Source organism: Carlito syrichta, unplaced genomic scaffold (assembly GCF_000164805.1).
Source record: "Carlito syrichta isolate Samal-C Ts95f unplaced genomic scaffold, Tarsius_syrichta-2.0.1 Scaffold177233, whole genome shotgun sequence".
NCBI classification, from domain to species: Eukaryota; Metazoa; Chordata; class Mammalia; order Primates; family Tarsiidae; genus Carlito; species Carlito syrichta.
Window position 1 is genome coordinate 199,943 of NW_007121329.1, and position 13,042 is coordinate 212,984.

Sequence of the window (13,042 nt, forward strand, 5' to 3'; positions counted from 1 at the left end):
TCCTCAGGGAGGAGCTGGGGTGCCCCGGCAGAGAGGTATTTGGGGAATTGAGGGCTGGGGGAGGGCTGGGGACTGAGCCCCGGCAGGCTCGGCGCGTGTCCTGCCTGGGAAGGCAGCCCCCCGGTCCGCAGGTCTCCCTGGGTTCTGGAAGGAGCCCTTGCAACACCCTCTGCGGGGTTCCAGCCCCTTCCCCCAGAGGCCGCAGAGAAGATGGGGCTTAGGAGGCTGGGAAGGGGCTGCAGGAAGGAAGCTTCCGGGCCAGGGTGCCTCCGGCCATGGTGAGGGGTGTTGGAGAGAAGCTCCAGACAGACGGCCCCCTCCATGGTTGCTCCTGCTCTCGCAGGAGGCCCAGCGCGGCCGCACCATGGAGTCCATGTTTGAGGACGACCTCAGCATCCTGACCCAGGAGGCGCTGGGGCCCAGTGAGGTGTGGCTGGACGGTCCTGGAGACCCCGCGCTGGGGGAGGACATGTGCTCTGCCTCCCACTTCGCCCTCATCACCGCCTATGGAGACATCAAGGAGCGGCTGGGGGGCCTGGAGAGGGAAAATGCCACCCTCCGCCGCCGCCTCAAGGTCTATGAGATCAAGGTCAGAACCTGGAGAGGAGGGGTCTTGTGGTGTGTGAGTGGGTGGGGCGGGATGACAGAGATCCTAAGAGGGGTCGTGGGGCCTTGAGGGTCTCCCACGAAAGCTAGGCTGCCCTGGATGGGAGCTCTGGAGAGCCGAGCGGCCAAAGGGGATCCATCGGCTTTGGACAGGCTGGCCCTGTGGTCTGAAAAAGATCCCGGGTGGGAGCTGCCTGCGGGCCCACGGGAGTTGGGATCCCGATGGCGACAGGAGGGAGAGGCAAGGACTCTGAGGCAGATTGTGGGGCAGGGCTCTGGGCGCCAGCTCTTCTGAGGCCCTGTCTCGTCCACAGTACCCACTGATCAGTGACTTCGGGGAGGAGCATGGCTTCTCTCTGTATGAAATCAAGGACGGCTCCCTGCTGGAGGTGGAGAAGGTCAGTCTGCAGCAGCGGCTCAACCAGTTCCAGCATGAGGTGAGCCCTTTGGTCTCGCTGGGCTTCTGGCTCCTTCCGGTCTGTCCGATACCCCGCCCCAGCCCCAGCCTCTGGCCTCTGCCCCTTTGGTCAGAGATGGCTACGGTCCTCCCTAAAACCAGCCGCAGCGCCTCCTGCCCCTCTGTTGGGTGCTGGGAGTGGAGGTGGGGAGGCGCGGGAAGCCCTCAGCCCCAAGCCTAGGACGACCCTGAGTCTGCGGCGTGCCTGGGGGACCCCCGTCCAGTTGCAGAAGAACAAGGAGCAGGAAGAGCAGCTCGGAGAGATGATCCAGGCCTACGAGAAGCTCTGCGTGGAGAAGAGTGACTTGGAGACGGAGCTGGGAGAGATGGTGAGGCTCCGGAGGCCGGGAAGCCGGGGCTGCGTGCCCGCCTGTGTGTGTGGAGTTCTGGGCGTGGGCATTCCAACTTGCGATTGTGTGTGACCCCGTGTGACACACCCCACCTGTGTGTGTGTGTGTGTGTGTGTGTGTCTGTGAGCTCCGTTTGGCCCGGGGAGGGGGGCCGTGTGTGTCATCTGGGTTGCGGGTGGCTCTGTGCATATCCTGGCCACCGTGTCCTTGTGTGTATGTTTGGCTGACTCTGTGCCTGTGAGCACTGCCCCAGGGAAGCGTGTGAGCCAGGGTGCAGCCGTGCGGGGGTGAGCAGGTGGGCAGGCGTCGGGATCGGGAGACATGGTCTCTGTGGACCCCGGGCTGTGACCTCGCTCAAGTCACTCAGCCTCTATCCCTCCTCTGAAAAGTGGGGCACGCAGTAACACCCTCGCGGGGCCACGGTGAGGGCGCGATGGGCCATCGGTGAGCGAATGAATGCCTTGACAGTCACGGATATTTACACGGCACTTATCGTGTGCCAGGTGCCGTTCTCATCACTGCCCTAGGAGATAGCTGTGGAACTGTTATCCCCATTTGGTAGATGAGGTAGACAAAGTCCAGAAGTGGTCAAGTCCTGTGTGCACGTGGACGTGTATGGTGCTCCTGCGGGGGTGTCCGGACAGGGGGGTTGCGTGTTCTGATAAGGAACCCCGTGTGTTCATGGCAGAGAAGAGACATCAACTTGACCCTAGCCGAAACATCTGCATTTTGGTTGCTGGGAGGGGAGACCTTAGACTCACGGCCACTTGAGAGGGTCTGGGGCTGTGTGATCTGGGCCTCAGCTCGATCCTGGAAGGATGATGATGCCCAGATGTGGGAAGTCCTGGGCCTAGGCAGACCCTCCCCTCTCTGTCTCCGCCTCCAGCGGGCCCTGGTCGAGACCCACCTGCGCCAGATCTGTGGCTTGGAGCAGCAGCTGCGGCAGCAGCAAGGCCTCCGGGACGCCGCCTTCTCCAGCCTGAGCCCCCCGCCGGCACCCGCCCCGCCCTGTGCGGAGCTGGACCTGCACTACCTGGCACTGGGAGGGGGATCTGGCTTGGGTCACGGTGAGAGCTCACGACCCCTCCTTCTGAGCTCCCAAGCCCCACCCCTCTTTCAGCACCACTGCTTAACAAACCGTCGTGGTCTCTTATATTTCTCCCATAGTCCCCTGTCTCCCCGGGACAGCCGCCCCCTCACCGCATCCATCATTACCCAATCCCTCCCCTTCTAACTCCACGGTCCTATCGGTCCCTGGCTACCCTCTTGCAATTCCTGAGTGTGCCAGCAGAGGGCGCCCCCACCCAGAGTCCCCCCAGCCTGTCTCAGGCGATGCTTGGGAGGGGCTGCGAGGATGCTCTGGCCAAAAAAGCCTTCAAGAGACCGTCTTACTATTTTTTTCCCTGGTCTCCAGGAAGATTAGCTCATTGGCCAGGCGTGGTGGCTCACGCCTATAATCCCAACACTTTGGGAGGCTGAGTTGAGAGGATTGCCTCAGCCCATGGATTTGAGACCAGCCCAGGCAACTTGGTGAGATTTCATCTCTACAATAGATCAAGAAAAATTAGCTGGGCATGGTGGCGCACGCCTGTAGTTCCAGCTACTTGGAAGGCTGAGGCGGGAGAAGCGCCTGAGCCCAGCAGGTTGAGGCTGCGGTGGTCGTGAGCGTGCCACTGCACTCCAGTCTGGGCGACAGAGTGAGACTCTGACTCAGAAAAAAAGCACAACAGCAGAAAGTAAATGCAGCTCAGCCCATCCTTCCCCCCTGCCCTTGTAGAGGAAGCTCTCCTCCTTAGGGATCTAGCCTGGCCTCTCTTGGAGCCTTCGTGCCATGGTCCTCCCTGGTTTCCCTGTGTGTGGCTCTGGGACTCGGTGGAGGCCACTGAACCAGCCTGACGTTGTCCTCTCCCCTGACAGCAGGCTGGCCAGGCCCCACGCCCAGCATGAGCGAGCTGGAGCGGCGGCGGCTCGAGGAGGCTCTGGAGGCTGCCCAGGGAGAGGCCCGGGGAGCTCAGCTCCGAGAGGAGCAGCTCCAGGCGGAGTGTGAGCGGCTGCAGGGGGAGCTGAAACAGCTGCAGGAGACCCGGGCCCAGGTAACCGCAGGGCCCAGAACAGTCTCTGCAGGTGCAGGGCGGGGTCTTCCTCCTGGCGTGCGGAACTTAGAGAGGGGTCCAGGCGAGGGTGAGGCCGGGCTCTGACCTCTCCGTCTTCCCCCTCAGGACCTGGCCTCCAACCAGTCGGAGCGGGACATGGCGTGGGTGAAAAGGGTCGGGGACGATCAGTAAGTCACGTCTGCAACCCTCACCCTCTCAACCTCTTAGCCCGGGGCAGTATGGTCCGGATCCCCCTTGGATTTGCTGTCCGTCCCTCCGTGTTATTTGGTGACCTCAGGGGTGTGCTGTCGGGGCTGCTTGTTCACTGCATCCTTCCTAGGAAAGAGGTGGGGTTCCGGCGTGTTCAGGTTCTGGAATGTTCCCTTTGCTCTCCTCTAGGACCCAAGCCCAGCTCTTCTCGAGGTGTCGGGGGCTGAGAGAGACTCGCTCAGCTGTTGCTGTGCTCCGTGTCCCCAGTTGGGTTCACGCTGCCCTCGCTAGGGAAGAGGAAAGAGATGGTCTCTCATGGGTCTGTCTCAGGAGAGGAACTGAGGCCAAGGCCACGCTGGGTGGGAAATTAGAACATACTCTTCTGGGGTGTCCCCATGGAATCCCAGCAGGAGAGGGAGCAGCAGGAAGTAGGAAGGGCGCTGTGGAGGTGGGGGCGCGCTGGGTGGCAGGGGAGGGGTGAGCGGCTGCCCTGCGGCGTGGAGCCTGATGCCTCTCACACCCGCGCCGAATCACCCTCTCCCACTTTCTGAGAAACAGAGCCCAAACCTCCTTCCGCCTTGGTTCTCTCCCCTGAGGGGAGTGGTACACACTCCCTGTTTCATTGGTGGGGAAGACTAGGGCCCAGAGAGGGTCAGAAACGAACCCTCAGTCACACAGCACGCCCAGCTCCAGAGTCTCAGGGGTCCTCCTGCTTTACAGGCCTCCTCCTCATTTTTCTCCTAGCCTCGGGCCAAGTGGGCATACCCCTCACCTCCCCCCCCACCTTGGGGTGAGGGCTGGGTGGAGCTGTGATAACTGGGGGGGGGGTGAGAACTCAGTTTGTGGGACTGGTGGGTGGGAGCCCTCAGCTAGGCCTTTGTGGAGAGCTTGTGGCTGGGGCTCGGGGCCCATCATAGCCTGTGTGCCCAGACCCAGAAAACACACGCGCGTGTGCGCGTGCGCACGCGCGCGCGCGCACACACACACACACACACACACACACACACACCATGCTTTAGAATCCTAGCTTGCCCAGAAATCATGCTGTTGGGCCTTTTGTGGGTCACCGAGTCCAGGTCCCTCTTATAAGATCAACCATGGATCTCCCTCGTTGGGAGAGTTCTGAAGGAGGACTTTTGGGCAGGGCTGAGTCTGACCATTCAGGCCCTGAATCTCAGGGTCCCTTCCAGGGCTGCTGGGTGGCTTTGCTTTACTGACTTTGACTTCACCTCTCTGGGTCCCAGGTTTCCCTCAGGGGCTCAGGGGTCAGTCCTTGCTGGGAGATTGAGAGGAAGGCGAGGGGGGTGGGGTAGGAGGTGGCAGAGAAGGGGTAGTGGGTCCCCAGGGGCCAAGGGAACCCGTCCGGCAAGGTGCTTGGAGGTCGAATCATCTTTGCTGCTCTTTCTGGCCTCCTCACCCCAAGGCGCCCACCCTACTCAGACCCTTCAGCCAGGGGGAGCGCGTCTTACCAGAGGCCGCCTCGGGGCTCTTCCTCTCTTTCCTGGGGCTTCGGACTCTGCCTTGGGCCTCTGATCTCTGCATCTGGAGCCAGCAGTTCCTGCTGCCGTCCCCACGCTGTGAGCATCTCTGGACAGCCCCGGCTTGGCAAGAGTCAGTTCTCAGAGGAAGTCTTCACTCCCCCAGTAGTTTTATTTTCTTATAAACTCAGCTCCTTTTGGTAACAGGCTGCTTCCCGACTGCTCCCTCCTGCCCTCTCACCTGAGAAAGCCTCAGTCACTTGCTGATGGCCCCCTCCCCCGCCCGCACCCCTCTCCCTTCTACCTCCGTCTGACCCGGCTCGTGGGCATTTCACAAACCTGCTTTTCTGAGAGCAGAATGGATTATCCGGGTGGGGGTGTGATCTGGGCCAGGAGGACCTGGGATGAGGGAGCTGAGGAGGGGACTCGGACTTCCTGTGTCCGGCCTCCTCTTCTGTGGGAATCTTCTGCATCTCAGTTTGGACATCTCTAGGGCAGCTGGTTTGAGTGCCGAGGTCCTCACAGTTCAAAGACCCTCCCTCATGCTGATCCTGCCCCTGTTGTCCTGCCCGTGTGGAGAAGGCAGACCTGGGAGGCAGCCACAGTCCCAGGGCTTCCCAGTCCCTCCCCTCCCAGGCCTTGGCCCACAAGCTCTGGCCATGAATGCTCCCGTGAAAACAGACACCCAGATTAGACCTGACCGGACGGCCGCCCTCCAGGTCGGACCTTGGGAAATCCTGCTGTTTGGACAACCTAGTTTCTGGTGACCAGAGCCCAGGGAGACAGAGCGCTCTAGAGGAAGAGCCAGTGGCAGTCACTCAGGGGCCAGCGGCAGTGATGAGGGAGGGGCCGGCAGTGGAGCCCACTCTGCCCCTAGGGATGCTCAGGGAGGTGGGGACCCCAGGAGGGTCCCAGCCCAGGTGGGGGGCAGAACCCACAGCCCCCTCCTCTCCTCCTCGCTAGGACCAACTCAGAGGCACGGGGCTCCCTAGTGCCGCCTTGCAGAGGGCATAGCCGGTACCTAAGGGAGGGGAAGTTGGGACTTCTTGAGAGGGACAGGTCTCCCAGGGGTGAGGACTCCAAGGGAGGGAGTCTGCGAGGGCCATGAGGACCCAGGGAGGGAGGGGGACGCCCTGTGAGGGGGTCTGTCAGGGAGAAGATGGGCACTCAGTGTGGGTGATGAGGGGAAAACTCTAGGCCTCTTCTCCCCACGTGGGGGGCTTGGTGTTGCAGTCTGGGCCCTTTTCCGTCCCCCTCCCCGCCCCTCCCCACCTCTCTCTCCACCCACAAGCCTCTGCGTGGGCTGCGGTTAGTGGTGGGGAAGAAGTGTGAACTCGAGAGAGAGGATGGAAACTGCACAGAGGTCAAGGGCAGTGTGGGGTGGGTCAGGACGGAAGTCGGAGACCCCCGCGTACCCTGAGCGTAGCCTTGTGCCCCAGAACCCGCGGGCCCAGGGCCTCCCCCTTCACGCTTCTCACCCTCCCTACTTCCTTTCTTTCAAGTCTCCCTTGGCTGGGCACCCGGCGGCCCACAGCCGTCGACTTGCAGGCCTGGGGCTCCCTGAGGCTGGCCGAGGGTTCTGCAGCTGGCGTGAGGGTGGGTGGGCTTGGAGTCCCCGTCCTTGACCCTCTGCCTGCCAGCAGAGTGGAGAGCGGTTCCTGCCCGTGTGCTCTCCCTCAACGGGAAATGCCGCATCCTCTCCTCCTTGTTCAACCAAAGTCATGAAGCTGGTGTCTGTAAAGAAAACCCCAGAACGCCTTTCCCCTTCTCCACCTTCCCCAGGCATTCTCCTGGTTGTCCATGCCAGACACGGTGCAAGAGGATTTACCTACACAATCTCAGGTCCTTCTCACAAACAAGATGTAGTAACATTCCCCTTTTACAGATGAGCAGGCTGAGGTGCAGAGGATTTAAGTTATCCGCGGAGGTCAGGAGCAAGCTCCGTGCAGGTGCCAAGCAAGTCCTGAGGAGATGGGCATTGGTGCCTCCGAGGTGTAGGCTCTTATATGAGGGGCGACTATGTGATTTGTTGACCAAACCGACTCGCTTTTGAAAGTGAAAGGGGCACTATTAATAATTGGTGGGAACCCGGGCAGTCCTGGGCAGACTGGGACCTAAGGGCGCCCCACCTGCGCAGGGACCCTGGCATTAGGTTCGGCTGCATCTGGAAGGCTTTCTAGACACAGGACGTCGGCTCTGGGGGTAGGTGGCAGGGGCTGCTATGAGGAGCCGGGCTCTGGGGACCGCGGTGTGGCTGGTCGGGGAGAGCGAAGGGGGCTCGAGGCGCCAGAAAGGAAGTGGTGGAGCACGGCTTGTTGAGAGCGACTTCCTCCTACCCCCGGCCCGGCCGGGCCTGCAACCTCAAGCCCGCTCCACGGCCCGGTGCCTGTGGTCCCCTCCCCGAGGGTCGGGTGGGAAGGCTGGGCGTGCCTGTGGGTGGTGGAAAGTTCGGTCCCTAAATTCCCCCACAGGGGTGAGGTGGCCGGGGCAGCTGGAGGCATCTTTGGGTGAAGATGGATGGGCCGGGGAGGCTGGATTTCCGTTTCCCTCCCAATTCTGAGTCAGACGATAATTCTGACCGCACCGGCTCGAATCCTGCCCCTCATCCTAACCATGTTCCTGCCCCCATCCCTGACTCTAACCCTATCCCTCATCCTGACCTCCGTTGGGTCCACAGTCTTGGCCACGTGCCAGCCGTCAACCCCATCCCTAGTCTGACCCTGACCCCACCTTTAATCCCGAAGCCCTGCTCCCCTCCTACTCCCACGACCCAGCACCAGCCCGAACTCTGACCCCACCCGCTGCGTCCTCACAAAGGCTGGGAGTGCCGCACCTCGCGGGTCTGGGCAGTTCTGACCTCGCGGGGCTCACGTGCTTTCTCAGTAGCAGTGAGGATGATTGTTTTCAGATCCCTGAATTACTCGTGGAAAGAATGAATGAAAGGATCAGTCAATGAAGGGTGGAAGGATTGCAGCGAGGGGCCTCCTTCCTGCCAGCCCTGCCATTTGCTCGGGCTCCTCGGAAGGTGCCAGCTCAGCAGGCTGAGGTGCCAAGAACCTGTGCTCGAATCTGCTCCGTGCCACCGCCGCTCTGTGACCTTGAGACAGCCCCTTCCGCCCTCGAATCCTCCACTTCCCACATATGTCGAGCATCCTCCTCCCTCCTCCCGCCTCCCGGGTAGGGTGGTGCTTCTCAGGGCTCCCGGCCGCTTGCAGGGTCCCCAGCCGCCTTCTGCTCATCTTTCCTGTTTGTTCCCTACTTTCCTGATTCTTTAGGGGACAGGATTGCCTAGTGGTCAGTTGCCTGAACTTTGGAGTCCGTGGGGCATGGGCTCCCATCCCAGCAACTCTGCTCCAGGGCTTTGGGACTTGGGTCGAGTGAATTAACTGCCGTAGGTCTCAGTTTTCTCACCTGTTGAATGGAGATGGCAGTGTCAGTGTCATAGAGTTGTCATGGACTCTCGGAGTTCTCAGCATGGTGCTGGCCCGTGATAAGCGTTCAGAGACGTTACCTGCCATTCTTTTCTCCCTGCACCCCTCTGAAGTCCTAAAAGATTCAGAACTCTTCCTTGCAGTTTTTTGTTTGTTTGTTTGTGTTGGAGTCTCATCCTGTTGCCCAGGCTAGAGTAGAGTGGCACGCTCAGGCCACTGCAGCCTCGACCTGCTGGGGCCATGCAATCCTTCCAAGTTGCCAGAACTACAGGTGGGTGCTACCACACCCGGCTAATTTTGTGATTTATTGTAGAGACAAGGTCTTGCCAAGTTGCCCAGGCTGGTCTTGAACCCCTGGGCTCAGGGAATCCTCTCGGCTCGGCCTCCCAATGTGCTGGGATTATAGGCTGAACCACTGTGCCCGGCCTCCTTGTAGTTTAAGCAGTATGGACGCAGCCCGATGCGGCCATTCGCCCAGGGCACTGACCTGACCCATTCCTCCTAAGCAGTCATGAGGGCAACATCGCGCTCAGGTGTGGGCCCAGAAGCCAGGAAGTGGAGTGTGTATTTAGGTGCACGTGTGTGGCTCTTGGTTGTGTTGTGAAGTTGAGATTTTTTCCACTGAATTGGCAGTCTTTTCAGTGAGTCATCCTGGTCATTAGCATCCTCAGCAACCCGGGCCTGTGCGTCTTGGGCTGGGGAAAGACATCCGATGAGGGGGAGGTCAGGGACTTGTCCTTGTCCAGGGACTCAGTGGTTCCTGTGAGGGTGGCCCCAGGGCTCTGGGAGGCGGGTACCTGCCTGCCCCAGGTCTCAGGTTTTGACGCTGGGAGAGGGGCCAGGCATGGGCTTCTTTCCTCCATTTTCTGCTTCCTTACAGTCTGTGAGGAGGGTGCCAGGAGCGGGATGGTAGAAACTAGGGTAGCTCTTGACAGGGAGGGAGGCAAGAACGGGAGTGATGGCACCCGGGAACTGAGTGTGGCAGGCATGAGCTCTGAGGCAGGGTGTGAAGGCAACGACCTGTATATGTCACCTGAGATACAGCAGCGGGAGCAGATGGGGAGGGGAACCATGGCTGCAAGGACAGAGGACCCCGCTGCATCAGTGTCCCCCCACCTCTCCCCGCTGAGGGGCGTGCATGATCCTGTCCTCTGAAAGCCCCCAGTCTGCTGGGGGCACACAGCTCTTGACCTCAGATGCCCTTGCACCTTCTCTTGGGCAGTCCACACCTGGGTGGATGGGGGAGATGCCCTGTCTTCCCACAGACCCAGGACAAAAGAGTGGGGTAGCACAGGACACATTTAGCAAAAATAAGGCTGAAGGCTGGTGGCATGGAGGTCCTGGGTCCGTGCAGGGATTCCTAGAAGGATGCCCTCGTCTCTGCGCCTACCCCCCCTTATCCACATCGATGGGGCGTGAAGCCTCTCCCACCATAAGAAGTTGTCTCCCAGAGACCTGGGTTTGCAGTCACTTGGCTTTGGCCCAGATGGGTTAAAAATAGTTTTGTTGTGGGAGGGGCTGCTTGTGCCCCAGGATTAGTAAGAGAGAGCTGGTGGGGGATAGTCATTATCTGCCCTCACACCTCGGCCTCTCCTGCTCTCTGAAGACCCAACCTCACGACTTCTCCCGCTCTCCTCCAGGGTCAGACACACACACACACACACACACACACACACACACACACACACACACACACACTCCTGTGTGCACTCTCACCCCTTCCCTGAACTCATCAGCTCTGCCTCACACCTACCTTCCCCTCTGGTCTGCATGCATCCTCTCTCACCTGTCCATGAGACTGGGATGGGGCCAGGCCCCCCAGGCTGGAGCGCTCAGGCCCCTCCGTGACCTCTCTGTCTAGGACAGGAGGGCCTTCCCTGGGACATCTGCACTTTCCTCCAGCTCCTGCTTCCACAAAGTTACTTCTGGAGCTGGAGGAGGGAAGAGCCAAGGAACCCAAAACCTCGGCCTTCAGGGAGCTCCCAGGCTCTGTCCACTCCCCGAACAGCGTTGAAGGCAGGACCCAAGTCAGGAAGAGCTCCCGGGGCCCCGTGGGGGGAAGCAGAGGGCAGTAGGGGGACTGATGATCTTCTGTGGGTCTGGGTTCCGAGTGACCCAGAGGGAAAGGAAGTGGCAGAGGCTCCTTGCTGAGTCTGTTCAAGCTTCAGGAAGGGGGTGCCCAAGAGGCCTGAACAGGAAGTGGGAGGAAGAAGGGGAAGAGGAAGGATAAGAGGATGAGAGCCTGAATTAATTATCCACTTACGGAACGTCCCCTGGGTTCTAGGCCCTGGATAGGGCACTGGAGATTAAATGTGGTGACAGAACCCTTACCAATGAGGAACTCCCAGGAGAGTTCAGACAAGGCAGCCTTCGAGAGCTGCTCCGTGGGAGTGGTGCTCCCTGTAGGTGTGCAGTGCACAGCAGCTGGGCACAGAGATGGCAGTGTTAAGGCCTGGGAGGGGCAAGGCAGAAAAGAGCCCACAGGCAGCTCTGAAGTTGAGGCAGGAGCCCTGGACTTGGAGTGGGGCTGGCTTGGGGCCATGTTTATCAGCTGCACCTCTGCCAGCCAGGAGGCTCTGTCTTCATGTATGGACCGAGGTTAAAAATCCCAGTAGGGCCTCCAGAATGTTAGGTCAGGCCAGATGGGGGGGAGGGGGGGACGTCTGGTCTGCGACCCAGTGTCAGGTGAAGCTGTGCAAAGAATTGCACAGAAGTTAGATGGGAAAATATAATTTATTTAGAAAGTAAATTAGACAGATTGATTGATTTACCTCCCAAAGGTAGGGGAGGGGGCCAAGGCTAGGAAACATGGTGGCCATAGCTCAAAGAGCCATGTGGACATACCAGAGTTTAATCCTCGGAAGGTGCCAGCTCAGCAGGCTGAGGTGCCAAGAGCCTGTGCTCGAGACGGCCCCTTCCGCCCTCAAATCCTCCACTTCCCACATATGTCGAGCATCCTCCTCCCGCCTCCCGGGAAGGGTGGTGCTTCTCAGGGCTCCCGGCCGCTTGCAGGGTTCCCAGCCACCTCCTGCTCATCTTTCCTGTTTGTTCCCTACTTTCCTGATTCTTTAGGGGACAGGATTGCCTAGTGGTCAGTTGCCTGAACTTTGGAGTCCGTGGGGCATGGGCTCCCATCCTCGCAACTCTGCTCCAGGGCTTTGGGACTTGGGTCGAGTGAATTAACTGCCGTAGGTCTCAGTTTTCTCACCTGTTGAATGGAGATGGCAGTGTCAGTGTCATAGAGTTGTCATGGACTCCTGGAGTTCTCAGCACGGTGCTGGCCTGTGATAAGCGCTCAAACACGTTACCTGCCATTCTTTTCTCCCTGCGCCAGGAAAGTAAATGAGAGAGAGAAAGGAGAGGTAGAGATGCCTCCCCAAAGCTAAGAAAACATGGCGGCCATACCTCAAAGAACACATTACCTGACCAGTGCTTAACAAAACAATGGCAACTGTTGTTTGAAGCGAACCACCTTTTAAACCTTGCCCTTGATGGGGCAAGTCTTTAAGGTGATTGGGTGGTGGTCTGCTCCACATCATCAGGGAGGGCAGATAAGCACAGGTACTGATGTCAGGCAGATGGGTGGGCTAGTCACATGACTGCTGCCTTGTTGATGGGGTCTGTGTCATGAAGGGTTGATTAGGTTAACTTGTTTACAAAACAAGCTGGGAAGTGGATTGTGAAACAATTATCAATAACTACCTCTGAGAAGCCGGTTCTGTCCTTGGCTAGTGATTAGAGGGTAAAGTGAACTGCTAGAAAAGCATGACAGGTCTAGGCAATGTTAAAACAGCAGCACATAGGGTATACTGACTCCATGTTATCCCCGTTCAAGCTCTTGATACACAGCAGGGTCTTCTGTCTCTTCAAGGTGAGGACCCTTCTGCCAGTCCCTCCTCCAGCACGCGGATTGTGCTTATACGTCTGTATGTGCTCCTTGAGAAAATTCACAGGGACGAAAGCTACTATGAATTCAGTGCAGCTTTTTGATGAACCTGTGCCTTATTTGTCATTACAGCTTTTGCACAGATTAGAAAAACATTCACACACACCTGTAGGAGCTGCATTCAGGCTGCTGCCAGTGCTTGGTGCACAGGGGGGCTCAGGGCCCCCCCGGAATCGCACTGCTCCCTGTCCCGCACTCAGCCTGGGAACCACTGCCCTAGCATCGCGGAATGGTTCTCTGGGAGCAGAGGGAGGCTCCCTGGAAGAGGTGGCTTTTGAGTTGAACCTCAAAGGTGGGGAGGACTTCTGCTGTTGGGATGAGGGGGAGCGGGGGAGGGGAGCTTGGAGAGGGCCAGATGCCCGGGCAGACCCAGTTCTTCCTCCACAGCTGGGACAGTGGACCCACGTCCCTTCTCCTCTTCCCCACTCCCTGCCCTCTGATCTCAGGGTGAACTTGGCACTGGCCTACACG

The 13,042-nt window shown here is 59.4% G+C and overlaps 1 protein-coding gene across 1 annotated transcript in view; it reads left to right on the forward strand.

The window, feature by feature from the left end:
- Positions 1–309: 309 nt before the first annotated feature.
- TBKBP1 (TBK1 binding protein 1) overlaps positions 310–13,042 on the forward strand; it is a 16,179-nt gene continuing 3,446 nt past the window's right edge. Inside the window, exons 1-14 of the mRNA XM_021709343.1 lie at positions 310–589; positions 921–1,043; positions 1,288–1,392; positions 2,300–2,480; positions 3,331–3,506; positions 3,633–3,694; positions 3,906–4,035; positions 5,140–5,293; positions 5,831–5,913; positions 6,486–6,574; positions 6,697–6,790; positions 7,401–7,605; positions 9,506–9,629; positions 10,910–11,027. Coding sequence (XP_021565018.1) covers positions 365–589; positions 921–1,043; positions 1,288–1,392; positions 2,300–2,480; positions 3,331–3,506; positions 3,633–3,694; positions 3,906–4,035; positions 5,140–5,293; positions 5,831–5,913; positions 6,486–6,574; positions 6,697–6,790; positions 7,401–7,605; positions 9,506–9,629; positions 10,910–11,027 — 1,869 coding nt within the window. The 5' untranslated portion in view covers positions 310–364. The remainder of the gene's footprint in view (positions 590–920; positions 1,044–1,287; positions 1,393–2,299; positions 2,481–3,330; positions 3,507–3,632; positions 3,695–3,905; positions 4,036–5,139; positions 5,294–5,830; positions 5,914–6,485; positions 6,575–6,696; positions 6,791–7,400; positions 7,606–9,505; positions 9,630–10,909; positions 11,028–13,042) is intronic.